Below are 20218 nucleotides of genomic sequence, written 5' to 3'. Positions count from 1 at the left end.
GTATACTAAGTGATGGGTGGAGAACAACAGCTAGTTAGGTAGGAAAATCAAGATCACAGGAAGACAGAGGAAAGGGCAGTGTCAGAGTGTCAGCAACACTCTTGTCAGGGGAGGGTGTTCTGGAGACACCTGTGTTTGCTTCCTTCTGCTATCAGACCCTGAAGAATTAAAACTCCCCAGGAGTCTTAAGCTGGGAAAGCCAAAGACTGAAGCCTGGAGCAGCTTGGAGGGAGCTTGCCTCCCAGGAAGAGATGTCCCCGTTTCATAGCTTGTCAGACCACCTTGCAAGAGAGACTGGATCCCAGCCACAGGAACCACTTAGCTGTGCATCTCTCTCTTTTTAAACCCAAGGCTCTGAAAATCAACTTGGGCGGGGGTGGGTGGGGTGGGGCACAGGACCTCTATGCTCCTCTTCTCGGTGAGGCCAGACACGTTATGTAAATCTCTTTTCTCCGAATTTTACTATTAGCTGTCTTTCTAATTGGCACATTGAGGATGAGTGGTCAAGCTTATGGGTGTTGCCAGGATCCAGGCTTGGACCCTGAAGCTCAGATAACCAATCTGGGTCAGACACAATCTAGAGACAGTCTAGGGGAGAAACAGACCCAGGGAACCAGAGAGGGAGAGAGGAAAGAGAGCCCTTCCTCCACTCGAAAGCTCTGGAGGGGATCTCTGCTCACCCCCTTATCCCTCCCCAGAATCCTTAAATCCTCTAGGCTGAAGCCCTGGTTTTACAGCAGTTGGAGACCGGTCCTACTGGTCAAATGTTGCCTCAGGTGAGTACCACTGGGGAGGGATCCTAGAGTGAGCTGGGGAGGGTCTAGAGGAAGAGGTGCCCGGAACTATGGGGAGAGAGGACTGGGCGGGCGCGGCCACGAAGACCGTCGGGGTTGGGGGTACTTGGGTGACAATTTCAGGGAGGCTGACAACAGCCCTGTGGAGGCCTTGGAGAGTCGGCGGAATTGCCTGAGCACGAGTCACCGAGTCACCAACTTTTCCTGCCTTCCTGCGTCTGGCCAGATTCCCAGCTGAGTCGGCCAGCGCTCGGGACGTCCTGATATCTCCGGTTCCCACATCCTGTGAGCAGATGGTGCGACTCCGGGTGCTGCTGCTGTTGCTGGCCTGGTGGCTGTCGCAGGCGAGAGTGGCGCGCGGTGAGGGCTCAGTGCGCCTGGCGGGAAGCCTGACGCTGGGCGGTCTGTTCCCCGTGCACGCGCGGGGAGCTGCAGGGCGAGCGTGCGGGGCCCTGAAGAAGGAGCAGGGCGTGCACCGGCTGGAGGCGATGCTCTACGCGCTGGACCGCGTCAATGCCGACCCAGAACTGCTGCCCGGCGTGCGGCTGGGCGCGCGGCTGCTCGACACCTGCTCCCGGGACACCTATGCGCTGGAGCAGGCTCTGAGCTTCGTGCAGGCGCTCATCCGAGGCCGCGGTGATGGCAACGAGGCCAGCGTGCTCTGCCCCGGGGGCGTCCCCCCGCTGCGCGCCGCACCCCCAGAGCGCGTGGTGGCGGTAGTGGGTGCCTCGGCTAGCTCCGTGTCCATCATGGTTGCCAACGTCCTGCGCCTGTTTGCGGTGAGGGCCCGCGTCTGCCACCCGTGCTCCCTCCCAGATGTCTGATGCCTTAACTTCCTTCTGGAAGGATCTGTTTTGAGCGCTCCAGCTCATCCAGATTAAAAAGCTGCTGCCCACTGGAGCAGATCAGCTTTCCCAGCTTGGCCTACCTGTCTGCTTTGCCGCCTGGCTGTCCTAAAGTGGTATCTTTCAGTGAAGGGTATCCTTTTCCCCAGCAGTCTGTGGCCTTTTAGGCCCATATTTCTACCTGGTGTTGCGACCAGAATCCCAGGCCATAGCTTGCACCTGCCACACAGGAGGTGGTCACCTCCCTAACAAAGGGTCGGGATATGCTAATGTTGTTCTGCTCCTTCTTTGTAATTTGGAGGATGCCTGGGGTAGAGATGCTAATTCAGGCCTATGTGATAGAGCAGACATACAGAGCTGGAAGATAGGAAGACGTGACAAAATGGGCATGGAAAGGTGTGGTCAAAGGTGTGGACATGAACGAGACCAGAGACAATCACCTGGTGACCTAGGAACAGAATGCTAATGAATTTCCCCTTCAGTTTATGTTTTGGTATGTAAGGCTGTTTGGAGAATAAACGCAGAGGAGTTTTCAGGATGTGAACTCAGGGTTTCATGAGGGATCACTGAGACTCTCCCTCCCGATAAAGCCATGTGAGTTGTCTCAGTTATTCCCACGCCTCCCCTCTGGTCCTGGAGAAATAATTTAGGGTCTGAGCTGGCACCTGACCATGACAGGCCTGAAGCAGACTAAGGGCAGATAGGACCTCAGTTTCCAGTTACCCTCTCCTTTGGGTTCTGCTGACACCCTGTACAGCCCTTCACGGCGCTCCTGTCCCAGACTCTCCTGAGATTTCATGGGAATTAGGCCCTTCTTCAAACACCCTTGGAAGTTGCCCTGAGCTACACTAGTGGGTAGAGAACTCTGAGGGGTAAAGTGCCCACTGCTCCTTTTTTCCCTTTTTCTTTCTTTTAACCTTTTGATCATCATTTAAATTCCTTTTCAAAATGCCTGCCTTTTATCCCTTCTGGTGCAGGGGGTTCTTAAAGACTACCTGAGCTCCCTTGTCTTGCTATAGTGTTCATCAGCAAGACTCTGCGTCTTCATCGCTGGGGGGCACTGTGTTCTTTGCAGGAAAAGGTGCAGCGATTGGGGGGGCATAGCACCCTGGAACTGGGTGGGGGGCTCTGGCATTAGAATTTGGGGGTTCTCTACAGCAGTCATCCTGGGGATCGTGGGTGGGGTTTACAGCATTGAAGAGGGCGTCAGTTCTATCACAACCAGTTGGCCTTTCTTTGTGCTCTTTCCTCTGGTTTTTATTTTCTTGTTTATCTTCTGTCTCCCTTGTCTGCTCTCCTCGTCTAAGAGATACTTCTTAGCCTCGCCCCTCTTTCTTCTCTTCCTCCCACCTTCCTTCTCTGCTTCTCTCTTTCCCACTCACCTTTCCTGCACTGCCACCTCACCCTCCTTCAAAGGGCCCTAGAGCAGCATCAGCCCCTCCTTCCGAGACTTCCTGCCAGACCTTGTGCAGATTGCTAGTCCCTCTTTATCTCATTCAGGGTCACATTTGCTTCCCCTCCCCAGGCTTTCAGCCTCCTTTCCCTGTCTTCTCAGTTCTGTGCTCCATCCTTTTCCGGCCCAGCTCCCACTTTCCTGACACATGGTTCAGCCCATAATCCCTGCTACTAATCTCTCTAATGGTCATAGATGAAACCTAGTTTCCCACAAACCTTTCCCCTAGACTGTCTGGTCTGGCACCACCCTCCTCTCCAGCTCCGCTTTGCTCTTATCCTAGCAGGGGGCTGCTACTGAAAAAGACTACCCCCCCACTCTGGGAAAAAGGGTCAACAGAGCACCCTTTCCCCCAGACCAGGGCACTCTTTCCCTAAGCTCACTGGTGACACTTCTCTAAGCCCTTCTAACCTTCCTAACCTTCCAGCCATCACATCCATTTGTAGACTGCCCACTAGTCCCATACTTCTAGCCTATGTGTGTGGCCCCTCCAGTTGGCCTCATCTGAGTCTCAGTTTCCTATTGTCTCCCAGAGTTATTCCCAACTTGTCTATGGCCCATGTCCTGTGTTCCCATTGCTACCCTGGTCTATAGAGCCTCCAACCACAGCCTAGTTGTCTGTCCTTCCTGCTTCAGATACCCCAGATCAGCTATGCCTCCACAGCCCCAGAGCTCAGTGACTCCACACGCTATGACTTCTTCTCCCGAGTGGTGCCCCCTGACTCCTACCAGGCTCAGGCCATGGTGGACATTGTGCGGGCGCTGGGATGGAACTACGTATCTACACTGGCCTCTGAAGGCAACTATGGCGAGAGTGGGGTTGAGGCCTTTGTGCAGATTTCCCGAGAGGCCGGTGAGTAGGGAGTTGGGATGGAGGTCCCAGGGAACAGTCAGCTAAGGAAGGGGAGAGCCAGAAACCGCTGGATGGGACACAGACTGGGGTGGGGTGGCAGCGGGATGGTCCCATGGCAGCCCAGAGAATGGTGCCCCAGGCAGGCGGAGCCCCTGTAAGGTTGTGGTTCTAAACCTTTCTGATGTTGTGAACCTTTAATACAGTTGCGGTGACCCCAACTATAATAATATTTTCGTTTCTACTTCAAAACTGTAATTTTGCTATTAAGAATTATAATGTAAATATCTGTGTTTTCTGGTGGCCTTAGGCAACCCCTGTGAAAGGGTTGTTCAGCCCCTCCAGAGGGGTCCTGACCCGCAGGTTGAGAACCACAGCCGTAAGGGATTCAGGTCACGCTGATGGCCTGCTAGGTAGGGTCCAGGCAAGCTCTCTAGTGTCCAGACTCCTCAGTTAAGCCCTATCAGTCACAGAAGTGGCAGCCAGGTGGGTATGTGCAAGGGTAGGTGAGACAAAGGTTGACTTTGGCATTCCGACATCCAGGAGGTGTCTGCATTGCACAATCCATAAAGATTCCCAGGGAGCCAAAGCCGGGAGAATTCCACAAAGTGATCCGGAGACTCATGGAAACACCCAACGCTCGGGGCATCATCATTTTTGCCAACGAGGATGACATCAGGTGGGACTGGTGGCACACTCAGTCACCATGCTCTCTTGAGGCTTTTTTTGTGAGACCTTATCCTTCTGCCTTCTGCACTCCCAGCCATGAGCAACTCCCCTCCTTTGCCCAAGCGCTTCCTGTTGCTGTCTTGTGTTCAGGGTATGAATCCAGCCTGACTGGCTGGAGATGTCACAGGCCTAGCCTGGGAAACACAGGAAAACATGGCTATTTCTACCGTTCACTGTGGGAGAGGGAATTGGTGGGTACCACGAGGGTACACTCCCAGTAAACCCTGACACTTACATTGTCCAAAGCCAGCTAAGGGGCTTTCCCAGACCAGGAAGTTGGGCGTGAAACTGGTAGAGGCGTTCGTGGGTGAAATGGCTGCTCGGTTTCCCCAAATGAGCTCTCTGCATCAATTCATTGTTCCTTATTCTAACAAAATCTTCAAGTCTGGGTAATTTATTAGGGAAAGACATGTTTTCAACATATAAGCAGCATGAAAGCAGCTCCCCTGAGGGTCCAGTTTGCATTGCATTTCGACAAATGGTGAGACAGAATGTAAGAAAGAAGAGGGGCTGGGCTCCTCTTTTATAACTACTCACTTTGACAGAACTACCTCAGAGGACAAGGCCAACGTCCTCGGGGCTACAATAGCCTTGCACTAGGCCCCACCTCCTATTTATTTATTTATTTATTTATTTATTTGAGACAGGGCCTCACTATATATCCAAATATACATATTTGCTATGTAGACCAAACTGGCCTCCCAAGTGCTGAGATTCAAGACATTCAGTGTCTGAAAGGTTACATCACCTCCCAGTATTTACACCGAGGTCCAAGCTTCCACCAGACAGAAACACTCAAACCAAATCCAAACCACAGCATCATCTGAGGGCCAGTGTACAGTGGGTTAGAGTGGACAGAGGGCCAGGCAGATGGCTGAGCCAGCCAAGTGCCTGCAACACAAGTCCAGATATCCACAATCAATCCCCAGGGGCTCTCTGTTTGTAATTTGAGGCTGGGGAGGCAGAGGTAGGAGGATTCCTGGAGCTTCTTGGCCAGTCAGCCTACCCAAATCAGCAAGCTCAAGGCCACTAAAGAGATCTTGTCTCCAATAAATAAATAGGTAGATAAATAAGGTGTATGGAACCTGAGAAATGACACTAAAGTTAATCTCTGGCCACCACACACATGTACACGTGTACACACAATACAATCCGACACACATACATACACGCACTCACACACACTCACATGCACTCACACACACTCACATGCACACGCACTCACACATACATGCGCACACACACTCACACATGCACTCACACACACTCACACATACTCACATGCACACACACACACACACACACACACACACACACACACACACACACACACACATTGGGTAGAGCCCTGATAAACAGGAATGTGATGATCAGTGTGGAGTAGGATGGAGGAATACAGGATGGGAGGTGTCCAAGAGCAAACTGGAGAAAGATCCTAGGTTGTGACTTACCTCTAGCTCTGCTCTTACTAGGAGGGTCTTGGAGGCCACACGCCAGGCCAACCTGACTGGCCACTTCCTTTGGGTTGGCTCAGACAGCTGGGGATCCAAGATCTCCCCCATCTTGAACCTAGAGGAGGTGGCTGTTGGGGCCATCACCATCCTACCCAAAAGGGCTTCCATCGATGGTAAGTCCCCCACCCCACTCATCCTCCCAAATGTTTCCTCTTTGGGATGCTCATTTCCATATTTGTAGGAACAACTCTCTTCTAGGAGTCCCAGATGCTATGACTCTGAGAGTCTCTGGTTATATCCCAGCAAGCATGCTTGAATGTGGCCTATGAGGGAAAGGACACTCAGTTCAGTGTGTAGGGCAAAGAACCCCTGGTGTTCTGCTGTTGCTTTTAAACATCATGCATATAGTTTGGGTTTTATCAAAGGTAATTTAAATGGGAATGTTGGAGGGAGAGAAACTAAGGATGTGGAATATATATCCTGCTGATCAAAGTGATGAGACCAGGTCTAGTTTGTCTGCCCACCAGCTCCCTTTCCATCTGTGAGGTTCACTTTGTGAGATGTTTGTCCATATCTCTGAATGCTGAACCAGAAATGCAGCATTGGTGACAGGCTTTGGGAACCCGGAAGAAGAGCACCGTCTCCCACAAGCTTCCAGCTTTAGTGGGGTGTTCACCTTCGCATCCATTCTTTTAGCTAGAATGCTAAATAAATGCCAAGTGGAGAAACTGGACTGAGCAGAGTGTTAGCAATCAGGGCATTTTGTCAGAAGAGGTCTGGAAGCGGGGGAGGGTATCAGGTGTGGAACAGTGAGCCAATGGTCTTCTCAGAATCTTGGGGTCTGCTTGCCCTTCTTTTCTAAAGCTTTGTTTCTTTTCTGTCTCTGGCCTCATGGTCACAAGATACATAGTGAAGTCTTGTTAATTACGTAGCCATAGCAACACCCTAATGGGGACAGAATGGGCAGTGATAAATTCTTTAAGGTTGCAGATTTTACCCTGGAAGTCCCATGTATCTTCACCTTTTTCTCCCATTTTCATGTGTGTGTGTGTGTGTGTGTGTACATGATGCACATGTATGTGTGTGCATGTGAATACAGGATGGACATGTGTATGCGTACATGTGGCGCCTTGAGGTTGATGTCAGGAATCATCCTCAATTATTTCTTCACCTTATTCACCAAGGCAGGGTTACTCAATCCAGCCCAGAGATCACCAATATGGCTAGCCCTGCTAGGCACCTTGCTCTGGGGATCCCCACCCCAATCTCTACCTTCAGAATCTAGAACTTGATCACAGGACTACTCCTGGAAAGAATGTGGGCCAGTGACAAAGGACCATGAGATAAGTCCGCCTGGTTCAGAAGGTTACCGCCCTCCCGCCTCTTAGGATTTGACCAATACTTCATGACGCGTTCCCTGGAGAACAACCGCAGAAACATCTGGTTTGCCGAGTTCTGGGAAGAGAATTTTAACTGCAAACTAACCAGCTCAGGGGGTCAGTCAGACGATTCCACCCGAAAATGCACAGGTGAGCACTACCCGGGATGGGGAGGACGACGGGGAGAGGATAGGGCGTTCAGGTTTGGTGTCTAGGGGCCAGGCACACTTCCTCTTGGCCTCCTAGGACAGGTGAGGAACGCATCGGCCAAGACTCCACCTATGAGCAGGAGGGGAAGGTGCAGTTCGTGATAGATGCTGTGTACGCCATCGCCCACGCACTCCACAGCATGCACCAAGCACTCTGCCCAGGCCACACAGGTCTGTGCCCAGCCATGGAGCCTACGGATGGCCGTACACTGTTGAACTACATTCGAGCAGTCCGCTTCAATGGTGAGTTGGTGCCTGGCCCCACAAGGTGGGGAAGCCAGCTTCCACAGGTTGATCTGCAGCAACCGGGACAATTCAGAGTGGAAAAAAGGCAGGATGGAAGAGAAGACACTAGGACTGATTCCTGGGGGTTTGATGCAAGTGCAAGCCTCTGCTTTTTAACCCTCTGGGGGCTTCATCTTCAGAGCCAATTGGCAGAATTCGATGTTGGGGAACTGCTGCTTGACCCATCTACCAAGCCTGACAAGTCACATAGAACTAACTCCCTGTCCACTGCACACTGCTTAGAAGACCCAGGCTCTGTGTTGGGCCCGGGGTCCAGTACGGACCCCAGCAAGCTCCCTGTTGTGGATGGAAAGCCCACTCTGAGTCACAGACTTCCAAATGTAGTCCCAGTCAGGTCTGACATATCCCTGCACCATCAGAACCTGCGTAAAGTCCAGGTTCTAAGGAATGTATCTGAACAGACCCAAAGGAGTCCCCATGTGCATGGGGCTTGCAGGAATTGTGTTATATTCAACTACTATCCTGCATAAAATTGTACACTCTCCACCAGATATTTGGGATGCCTGCAGTTTAGGATTGGCGAGAGTTGTGTGTGTGTGTGTGTGTGTGTGTGTGTGTGTGTGTGTGTGTTTGTACACTTGGGTGCTTGTCTGTGGAGTAACATCGGGTGCTCTACTCTAGCTCTCCCTACCTTACTCCTTTGAGTCAGGGTCTCTCACTAAAACTGGAGCTAGGGTGGGGGCTAGCAAGAGCCAGCAATCCTCCTGCCTCTGCCCCTGAGCACTGGGAGTGAGTGCTAAGATCTGAACTCAAGTTCTCATGCGTGAGCAGCAAGGGCTCTTACCCACTGAGCCATTTCCAGCTCTGAGAGGTATGTTTTGTCCCATGTCCTCCTCATGGCTGGGAGGCAGCATCGCCTTGTCTGAAGCTACATCACTGCTAATGAGTGATGCTGAGCATCTTGCCAGGAGCCGGTCAAGCTCTTCCTGTATCCTGGCTGTTCCTTGAGGCTTTCCAAAAGACGGCTTTGGGGCTGGAAAAGCAACTGGAGACAACTGGCCTCTCCCTGCAGGCAGCGCAGGAACCCCAGTGATGTTCAATGAGAATGGAGATGCCCCCGGGCGCTATGACATCTTCCAGTACCAGGCAACCAATGGCAGTGCCAGCAGTGGCGGGTATCAGGCTGTGGGCCAATGGGCAGAGGCCCTTAGGCTGGATGTAAGTGTCAGGGACTAAGCTCTGGGTGGTGGTGAAGGGCTCTGAATTCCTGGTGGTAGTGGTCAGCAGCCTGTGTTCTCTCTGTCCCAGATGGAAGCCCTGCAGTGGTCAGGAGACCCCCATGAGATGCCTCCTTCTCAATGCAGCCTCCCCTGTGGGCCTGGTGAACGGAAAAAGATGGTGAAGGGTGTCCCTTGCTGCTGGCACTGTGAAGCCTGCGATGGGTACCGCTTCCAGGTGGATGAGTTCACATGTGAGGCCTGTCCAGGGGACATGAGGCCCACACCCAACCACACTGGCTGCCGCCCCACACCTGTGGTCCGCCTGACCTGGTCTTCTCCGTGGGCTGTGCTGCCCCTTCTCCTGGCTGTACTGGGCATCATGGCCACCACCACCATCATTGTCACTTTCATGCGCCACAATGACACTCCCATAGTCCGCGCCTCCGGCCGCGAGCTTAGCTATGTGCTGCTCACTGGCATCTTCCTGATCTACGCCATCACCTTCCTCATGGTGGCTGAGCCTTGTGCGGCTGTCTGTGCTGCCCGAAGACTCCTGCTCGGCTTGGGCACTACCCTCAGCTACTCGGCCCTGCTCACCAAGACCAACCGCATCTACCGCATCTTCGAGCAAGGGAAACGTTCTGTCACGCCACCACCCTTCATCAGCCCTACATCACAGCTGGTCATCACCTTCTGCCTCACCTCTCTGCAGGTGGGTCCCCAGATTTCTCAGTAACGTGGTGAGTGCATGAGGGATGCCTAAGTTCCTCCACCTTGGAACTTAGAAAATAAGAGACTAGGGGTACAATTCAATTGGTAGAGGGCTTTCTTAGCATGCAAAAGTCCTGGGTTTGATTCCCCAGCACAGCATAAATCCAGCATGGTGACACACGTCTGTCACCCTAGTGCTCAGGAGGTGAAAGTAAGAGGATCAGAAGTTCAAAACCATTCTCGTGTCCACAGCAATTTTCTGGCCAGGTGTAGTAGCACACATCTTTAAATATGTACTCAGGAGACAGCTCTCTGTGCTAGATACATAGAGAGTTCTAGGTCAGCCTGGTCTACATTGTGAGACTCTGTCTTTAAAAAAATAAAGCCTTCAGAGAAGTGGGCTTCATAGAGTCAACTTTTTCCACTTGGGACCCTGTGTTTAAAAAATTAGAAGGACAGACCAAGTGTGGTGGTCCATGCCTTTAATCCCTGAACTTGGAAGGCAGAAGCTGGAGGATCTCTGTGAGTTTGAGGCCAGCCCAGATGACACAGTGAGACTCTGTCCAAGCAACCAGCAGAACACTGCACTGTTTTTCTTCAAAATGAGCACAACTCACTTTTAAACAGCCCATTTCCATTGCTAAATATGTACAGGAAATGGAGCATCCAACTGTTCGGCCATGTTGTTATCTGCTGAAGTTAAATGGGGTCTCCCACAGCTTAGCTCCCACGTGAAAATAGGGCAAAAATGTGTCCCAGAGGTCGCAGTTGCTGTGGAGTGCAGCATTCTTTCTGCTGAGGCCAACATCTCATGATGGAACAAAGATGAAAAAACTGGGGTTCAAAGTTCCCACAGTGTCTCCTTAAGTGCAGCTATTAACAGAGTGGGACAGAACTCCACAGACTGGGTGTCTTCTATGGGGAGGGGACTAAGACGAATGGGCTGAGTCGGGGTTGCCGTGACTGGTATGACAGAGTATACCCTGCCATGCTCTCTGGGTGCCGACACAGCCTGGCCCATGTTGACAAGGCACACTGTCCTGGGCAGATGACCTTCCTCCTTTCTGGATTTGTATCCCCTGTTTTCAATTCCACTTCAATGGATTCTCTATGCTTAGAAGATGCTGGATCTTTCTTTAGAAACCATGCCCCAAGCATCCTGAGAAGGTGCAATAACCCTCACCCTTTGGATGGAGATGCTTATGAAACATTCGGTGTTCCCCCATCCCCTTCACACTCATCTGTTCTGCCTCATGAATTTGGATTCTCCACACTTTCAGCTTTTCTGGATGCTTCTACCAATATAGTGAATATGTAGTGGTCTTCCTTCCTTCCTTCCTTCCTTCCTTCCTTCCTTCCTTCCTTCCTTCCTTCTCTCCCTCCCTCTCTTCCTCCCTCCCTCCCTCACTCCTTCCTTTCTTTCTTTTTTGAGACAGGGTCTCTCTATGCAACCCTACAGGCCTGGAACTCACTATGTAGACCAGGCTGGCCTGGAACTCACAGAGATCCACCTGCCCCTGCCTCTGAAGTGCTGGGATTAAAGGCATGGCCATCACACCCAGTCTCAATGCTCCTCTACTGTTGTGACTGGGCCCTTGGAGTCTCCTCTCTGCACTGCCAGTTTCTAGTCATTGTTCATTTTATAGAAGCTTTTTACAACATGGGCTGCTGATTCTGTAGCAGGCACGTGGGTTGAACCATCAGTATGAGTACGCTGTGGCTGCTGGTCATCCTGTGTACCATCAGCCGCAGGCTCCAGCTTCTTTTGAGTGACATTTCCCCTAACCGAGGAGAAGCTTCCAATGTTGCCAGCCTGGATGGGGAAGGTTTATCTCATTAGGCCCCAGTTCCTTGAGCTGCGGCTACAGGAGAAGGGTGTGCCTTCTGGGTGCACAAGTTACTACGGGGCACTGCCCCAGTTTCTCTTCTGCAGCTGCGAGAAACACGACGACTAAAAGTAACTTAGTGAGGAAAGAGGTTTTTCCATCTAATACTTCCAAGTCATAGTCCATCGTTGAGCAAAGTCAAGGCAGGAACCACGGAGGAATGCTCCTTTCTGGCTGATTCCTGGGCTCACGTTAAGCTACCTTTGGTATAGAGACCAGGTACACCTGCCTCGGGATGGTACCGCTCACCGTGGGTTGGGCCCTCCTACATCAATCAGCAATCAAGAAAATGTCCCCCACAGACATGCAGACAGGCAAATCTGATGGAGGGGACTCTTCAGTTGAAGACCCCTTCCTCAGAGGGCATGGCCCTGGATAGCTTGCTAGACTTCAACCCCATGTACCCTTCCATCTGACACTCTTACATTAGTGAACAGCCTGAACTGACACATGGGTCACCCCCTTCAGGATCTCACTTTTATGCAGACATATTGATGCTCATTCCTCAGTTTCCTTCGGCTTAGGATCTGTCTGTTGACACTGGGAAGCAGCTGAAGCTCCACTTTCTCCCAGTTAAGGCTCGGGCATTAGCCTCTGGCCTATGATGGGACCACGCTAGGCTCCACTGCACATTCACCCATAAGCTCATGGCATTCTGTCCAAGGTTATCTCGCTTTGGAGAGGAAAGGAAGGGGGTCCCTGGAAACAGCTTTGCCACGTTGCTAGTTGTGTGCAAGCTGGTACCTTCACACCTACGGAGTAGCGTGGATGTGAGGACAGACATCCCTTTGGGGACTGGTTCTCATTGGTGGCACCAGTTCCTCTGAGAAGGCATCATGTCCTCATGACAGATTTTGTGGGTTTCCAGTCTGCATATGGAGACACTGAGGAGGAGGTTGGAGAGCGTTGAAGGTGCTCAGGGGTGTGGCATGCGGTAAAGCCCAGTGTGGGGTGGTCAGGTTGCTGCTCCCCCACCCAGCCCCGATGTGGTCCACACGTGCCTCGAGCACAACTGTCCTGTCCACCCACCCCATCACAGGTAGAAACACATCCCTGGGCGATCCTTTTTCACGGTTAGTCTTTCAAGACGGAGCATCCAACTCAGTAGGCCATGGACATGATAAGGAATCTGACCTGTCAGAGACCCAGGTGAGGGCCCGCAATGGACTCCTCACTAGAAGATAATATGTCCCTGATACTGTGTTGGTTCCCACAGGTAGTAGGAGTAATAGCATGGTTGGGGGCCCAACCTCCACACAGCGTGATTGACTATGAGGAGCAGAGGACGGTGGACCCGGAACAGGCCAGAGGTGTGCTCAAGTGTGACATGTCTGATCTATCCCTCATTGGATGCCTGGGCTACAGTCTCCTGCTCATGGTCACGTGTACAGTGTATGCCATCAAGGCCCGAGGTGTGCCTGAGACCTTCAATGAGGCCAAACCCATCGGCTTTACCATGTATACCACCTGTATTATCTGGCTGGCTTTTGTTCCCATCTTCTTTGGCACAGCCCAGTCAGCTGAGAAGGTAACTGAGTGCCCCAGCAGGCTTTTTCTGCCCATCCCTCCACCCCCTACTGAAGGGCTCTACTGTCCAGGAGCTGGACCACCCATCCTGATGCCTCATTAGAATGATTGTGGGTGGGATGCACTCGTTTGTCTCTCTTATAGCCCCTGAGTCTGTCCATTCATTCTTCTCTCTCTGCACTCACGAGCCTGAGTCTGTTCATCCATTCTTCTCTCCCTTGTCTATTCTCTCGTTTCTATATTTGAAAACATGTTCATTCATTTGCTCATTAATAAATTCTGCCTCTTTAGGAGTGGGAGTCTTTGCCCAAGTGCCACCCTCTTCATTTTTTTTTTTTTTTTGGAATTCGAAAATCTTTTTTTTTTCTTGCATATGCCTGCTGGTGTATATGTATAGCATATACATGCAGGCACCCTTGGAGGCCAAAAAAGGATATAGGGTCCCCTAGAACTGGGGTTATGAGTTATGGGTGGTTGTAGGCTGCCTAGTGTTGAACTGAACCCATATACTCCACAAGAGCAGCATGTCTTCCTAAACCACTAAGCTATCTCTTAGCCCCTCTTCCTTTTTTAAAGGGAATTTTAAAATGTTTATTCTCTCTCTCTCTCTCTCTCTCTCTCTCTCTCTCTCTCTTTTTCTCTCTCTCTCTCTCTGTATGTGTGTGTATGTGTGCGTGTGCGTGTTGTATGAGCACATGCACATGTACCACAGTACAAATTGCGTAGATTATAGGACAACTTTTGGAGAATCAGTTCTCTTCTATCCAACTTGGATTTACAGGCTTGACGGATGGCAAGTGCTTGTACCACTAAGCCACCTCTCAAGTCGGCTCTCTTCCTTAATAGCCCACTCAGTCTGTGTCACTCTGAAAGACCCCTGCCAGGCCTAGCTGCTGTAATGCCATTTTATAAGCAAGGCTTGAACCAAGAACTAGGGGCTCATACTAAGGTCTTGGGGCTCATAATAAGGTCACAGATGACATTGTCAAGTCTGTATAAACAGGATACCTGTGGTTAGACACCAGGAGTTATGCCACCCGCATGAGAAAGATTAAGGGGGAGGAACGGAAAGTCCCCAAGCTGCCAGGCACCCAGCGGAGGGAGAGCCAACCCCCTGTCTCAGGCATGACCTCATGGCCTCATTAAAATTGACCAATGAGACCCCTGTAACTAGGCATCTGCTTCTGTACGCCTGCTTCTGCCTACCCCAACCCCATATAATCTGCCCCAAAACCCAGCCCGGCTTGCTCAGTCCTCCACGTGACTACAGCACCCACAGGCCCTGTGTGAACAATAAAATTGCCTTTTGCTCTTGCATCCAGTGGCTTGGACTTGGTTCTTGGGCGAGGGTCTCCAAGTGTTAAAGACACCCTCTGGGGGGTCTTTCAACTCCACCCGTCTTCCTGCCTACACCAGATCCACACTGTGCCTGATTTTCTCGTGTTAACCTTTCCATTGTTTTCATTCCTGCTCACCTAACAGAAGTAACTCACCTCCAGTCTACAGGCCGTGGGATCTAGAGAAAACAGGGCTAAGCTCACTCTTGTTCCCTCCTTCGTGCTTAGATCTACATCCAAACGACCACACTGACCGTGTCTCTGAGCCTGAGTGCGTCGGTGTCCCTCGGCATGCTCTACGTGCCCAAAACCTACGTCATCCTGTTCCATCCAGAGCAGAATGTGCAGAAGCGGAAGCGCAGCCTCAAGACGACGTCCACGATAGCGGCCCCGCCCAAGAGTGAGAACACAGAGGATGCCAAGTAGCAGGATGGAGTGTGGGTGCCACAGGTAGCTCCCTGCCCTTTCTTTGCTTCTCCTGGCTTCACAGTGGAAGCTGCAAAGGCTCCACAGTGACCACCAGAGGCTGAAAATGTGTGAAGACCACGCCCAGCACGTCTGGACGTGCCTTCAGAAAGAGCTAAATCCTGAGCCATGTTGGACTTCCTCTTTCCTGGGCATACCAACCTCATCATTCGGTCCTTCTTACCCACAATACTCACTTCCAGGTTTCTACCTTAAGACAAAAACTAAACTAATGCCTTCTAGTCAGGCATTCAAAGACCTTGGTGAAGCCAGGGCTTGTCAGGTTGGGGTGAGATTTATCTTAATCCAACAGCATAACCTTGGGGCTGGCCAGGGTGCAACCACCACAAAAGGAAACCTGAGGGTTCTGCATTCATTTTCCTGACACAGAAGATTAGAACCTGTGAGAGTCCTGGGTGCCGGGGTGGGTCTGCAGCAGAGAGAGGGGGCGGACAGGGAACAGGGAAGACTTCTGTGAGGTTGTTTTCCTTTCGCTCTTTCCACAGGGTCATCTACAGAAGTTTGGCAGTGTTTCTTTGCTGTGTATGTTCCAACAAGAAGAAATGCCAACACATTAGTGTGTGAGAGAATGAAGAACAGCTGGGCTTTGTTGGGGGTGGGGGTCCAGGAACAGTCTTGTTTCTGTGGCGAGGATTATTATTATTATGTAGCCCTGGCTGTCCTGAAGCTCACTCTGTAGAATGGGCTGACCTCAAACTCACAGAGGTCCATCTGCCTCTGCCTCTGCCTCTGCCTCTGCCTCCCAAGTGTTGGGATCAAAGGTATGTGTAACCATGCCCAGCTTAATTAAATTATAAGGATGGCTATAAAAGCTCTCCCGTATATATTCTTGGATTGCCCCTCTCTCTCTCCGAGAGGTGGGCATGAGGCATATGGAGGAAGCTATTGAAATACCATGCATGGGCTTTCATTTTTTTACTAATATTTCTTTTACGGAGCTGGTGTTTAGTTAGGGAATTTTGTTTCCCCTGTCTTTTAAATGTGTTGAGTTAGCTGTTTTAACTCATTGCAAATGCTCCAGTATTTAAGGTACTTAACTAAGGTATTTAACTAATTTTTGAAAGTGAGCTGCACTTCAATAAACAGATGCTCCAAGGTAGTGGGCTTTGACCTCGAGGTACAATACTTTAGCATTCTGAAGACACCGACAAGGCTTATCTTTAGAATATTTCTGCTGTATAGGATTCCCCTTCCTTGCCTCATGTGTTCCCAGTTTTCTCACAATTCAAAGTGTGGTATTGCATATCCTGCAGAAGTCTTTCTGAGGCTTCTACCAAAGCTTCTGTCCTGTTTGAGTCCCTAGTGTGAAATGTGTCCTCTTGAGAGAGCCTTGTCCCTGTGAAATGTGTCCTCTTGAGAGAGCCTTGCCCATGTGACTGATCTCTTCTGGACTCAGTGAGCCACGGTCTGAATAAAGATTGTCCTGTACCGACTGATTTGTGTTTCTCTGTGGTGAGTTCTGACTTCTAGTTGAAAGTTTCTCCACCATTTTTTTTTCTTTTGCCATTCATGTGGTTTCCCTCAGGCTTCGAGTTAGAATGAGTTCTAGTGTTTTCCACTGACTGCACTTCATGGGTTCCTCGCCAGCTGAGGCTACTGACTAGAATCCTAGCCTCCCACCAGAGACCCCACTTCTGGTCCTTGCCCTCTGGTGGGAAGTCCTTAATTCACGATGAGTTCCACCTTCCTCCCAGGGCTCTCATGTGCGTTTGGTCATTGTTTTCTCCATTTCATGACTGACTTTGTGTAGAGTGGCAGAACTTGTCATATTTAATACATCCGTGAGGTTTCTGTCCTTTCTGAATCCTTCATTGTACCCAAGTTGTGACTTAAACAAGAGGCCTCTCGTCTGAAATTCCTCCCCTTGGTTCTTTCATTCTTCCTTTTTGAGCTCACTGGGGGACTGGAAACTCCCCAAGAGTTCCCTTCATAGTTTTGAATGACCAGATATCAGGTCCATCAATCTGAATTCCCCAATAAAGTTTTGTGATTTTTTTTCCTTCACATTTGTGAATCTTACAGGAGATTATGCTAGTATGGTCTTTTTCTCCCTGTGGAATAAAAGCTAGACTGTATCTGAAGGCTTTATCATATCCCCTGCCCTTGAGTTAATTCTCCTGCTACATCTTGTAGGGTCCAGCAGATGTGGCGCTCTGGATCAGAGGCCTAGTCCAGCTTTATTATGATTAGTTTTTCTACCCAGCATGAGCTGCTCAAATCGGAGAAAGATTGCCCCTCGATCAAGCTTCATTCACTGTTCATAACCTTTCCTCCCATGGAACTGAAGCTTGTATGTAAGAGATTTTTTATATTAATAATAGACTTATATTTTCTCAACGGTGTGAAATTTTTGTCACACATATTCTAGTTTTGTCACATGTATGACAAGCTTGCTTCTTGGGAACTTACCCCCAACAATGCATTACACACATTGCTTTTTCATTTTATTGAGTGAATCCTAGTTAACAAATACAACACTCCCCAAATGTTTGGTTTCAGTTTTCTGTTGCTTCTTTGGTTATCAGTTTGCAAAATTTCTTCTAAAATATAATAAAATGTTCAATCGTATATAAATTTCTTCCATCGTCTATTAGAACGAATGATCCTCAGAAACACCTGTAACTGCTTGGCATAGTGGCACATGCTGGAGGCAGGCGAATTGGAGTTCAAAGTCAGCTTCAGCTACATAGTTGGTTCAAGGTCAACCTGGACTACACGAGACCCCTATTTCAACAAACAAAGGAAATCAACAGCAAAAATGAAATACTCTTTATTACTCTGAATGCTTTTATTTCTAAATGTAAAAATTTTCCTAAATAGTTTTCATTTCTTGGGGCTTAGAGGTGGGGGCTGCTTTGAGTATTTAGATGGACAGAAATGAAATGTTGATTGTTTTCATTAGTACTTTGGCAATGAAGTAACTTCATGGGGGGGGGATCCAACTCCCTCTCCTGGCTTCCACAGGTACCAGACAAGTGCAAGATACACACGTAAACATGCAAGCAAAGCACCCATACACATAAATAGCAAACAGAGAAAACATGAGATTAGGTCCATTCTACCCCTTACTAGATGGGTGACTTTGGCCAAGATAACTCATTTCTCACAGTTAACAACACTGCAGTCTCTTGGGAGGCATCAGGTCCCCTGGAGCTGGAGTTAGAGGCAGCTGTGAGCCATGTGAAACTGTTGCTGGGAACCTAACTCCAGTCCTCCGGAAGAGCAGCAGGTGCCTGCAGCTTCTGAGCTAACCTCCAGCCACGTCTTGAAAGCAGTCAGTGGATACAGAAGGTGACAGGTTGAGACATGCAACTTAAGATTGCCAGGGCCAGGCAATCTTAGGTAAACAGGGGGAGGGGACCCAAGAATAAAATCGGGAAGTTGAGGAAGTCCTGACAAAAAAGGAGATTTGAAAGAGGAGATTTCCCTCCAAAGGGCAGAGAGCTTCAGTGGCTGTTTGTGGGAGTCCACAGACACGAAACAGCTTTGGAAGGAACACCACTCAAGCCTCCCCTGAGCACTATGACACTGCCACTTCTGATGTGTCTTCCCTCTGGGCAGCTCAGCAGGAAGAAGGAAAGCTCTGAAGGGAGGTGGCTCTTTAACTCACCATAGTCCAGATGAGGGACTGAGGAGACGGACGTTGCAAGCAAATTCAGTATCTCCTCTGCCACAGGCAGACAGGCTGCCAGGAGACAGTATCATGAGTGTTGGGAGTCATCTCTGCACTGTGTGGAGCTCAGAGGGTGAATGGGATGTATGAAGAAAGCTGCGGAGGATGAGCCATGGACAGCTTCAAACTGTAATCTTGAGAGGTCCCGAGCACTGGTCCTTCTGCCATGGTTAGGGTACGTAAGTAGCCAATCAGTAAGACTAGAGATGCAAGAAATTGCTCTTCCTAGCAACTGCCTTGAAATTAACCTGACTAGCAGGGGGTGGGGAAAAGTCCTCAATAGCCTGATGTCTTGTCTAAAACTAAGGAGATCAGAAGAGAGCACGTGGGAGAAACTTTTTGAGACAGGGTCTCTCTCTATAGCCCTCAGACTCAGAGCTCTGCCTGCCTCTACCTCCTGAGCACTGGGATTAAAAGCCTGCACCACCACTCCTGGCTTGAGAACACAGATATCTCAAGGTTCCTGAAAATGCACACTAAGGGTCAAAGGTGACGTTGGGGTAGTCCCATCAGCCATGTTGACAGTTCATGCTACTTCAGATTAGAAAAGAACAGAAGAGTGACCAGGCAATGGCTCTCCTAGTCAAGACAGGATGACACACAGTCAACCATCTGGTAGAACACCCGGCCAAGTACCACTACAAGACATTCAAGTTGGCCCAGGTATATTTATCAGGTTATTTAATGCCTTTCTGTTTCTCAGAAAGGGAGGAGTAAATGAGTATAATTTCACGAGCGACACCTGAGGAAAATGAGCTCAGAGAAAAGGAGACTGCAGCTACTCTCCTAGGCTGTCACTAAGATAAAGGGGACAGTCTCCCTGACATATATGCAGTACTTACCATTTGGAGGTGGCAACTTTGTTATTAGCAAAAAGATGAACGGCAAAATGAGATATGTGACTCTCAAGCGGGATACTTGGGAGCCTGAGGCAGGAGGATTGCCATAAATTTGAGGTCGTCTTGGACTTTGTGAGTTTTGGACAGGCCTGGCTTACAAAGGCCTTTGTCACAAAACAAACCAATACAAAATAAAAAGGAACTTGCAAACTCTCAGAGACTCATGATAAAGGCGAGGGAGGGTTTGTGTGAGTCAGGACCCAGAAGGTCATATGGAATGCTGTCAGCAGGCGTCACTACCAGGGAACAAGGTGCTGCAGGTTGATACACAGTCTGTAGGTCCAGTCATGTGAGATTGCAGATGGCTGTGTGGGTACACACCCTTGGGAGTGCCACATAACCTCCTGAAATGCCCCTTTAGATGTACAATGGAGGACATGTGATTTCAGTCACTTAACATGAGAAGCCTGCCCACATGGCTGAAAACTGAACTTAGGTTTTGAGGTGCCCAAAGTTTCCAGGTCTATGTAACAACCTTGAGTCTGACACAATATAGAATTTCCTCTTCTTTAACTGAGGG

At 49.9% G+C, this 20218-nt stretch overlaps 1 protein-coding gene across 1 annotated transcript; it reads left to right on the top strand.

Moving 5' to 3' along the window:
* Positions 1 to 1087: 1087 nt before the first annotated feature.
* Grm6 (glutamate metabotropic receptor 6) lies at positions 1088 to 15195 on the top strand. Its single transcript, XM_048451763.3, has 10 exons — positions 1088 to 1573; positions 3729 to 3945; positions 4486 to 4621; positions 6144 to 6298; positions 7514 to 7654; positions 7756 to 7956; positions 9032 to 9177; positions 9268 to 9891; positions 12993 to 13304; positions 14869 to 15195. Exons 1-10 carry the CDS (start codon positions 1088 to 1090, stop codon positions 15064 to 15066), a joined length of 2616 nt encoding a protein of 871 aa, XP_048307720.1. The 3' UTR covers positions 15067 to 15195.
* Positions 15196 to 20218: the final 5023 nt, after the last annotated feature.

This window comes from Myodes glareolus, chromosome 9, assembly GCF_982192425.1.
Source record: "Myodes glareolus chromosome 9, mMyoGla1.1, whole genome shotgun sequence".
Taxonomy (NCBI): domain Eukaryota; kingdom Metazoa; phylum Chordata; class Mammalia; order Rodentia; family Cricetidae; genus Myodes; species Myodes glareolus.
The sequence above is the reverse complement of the archived record's forward strand: the minus strand, read 5'-3'. Positions and strand labels throughout refer to the sequence as shown.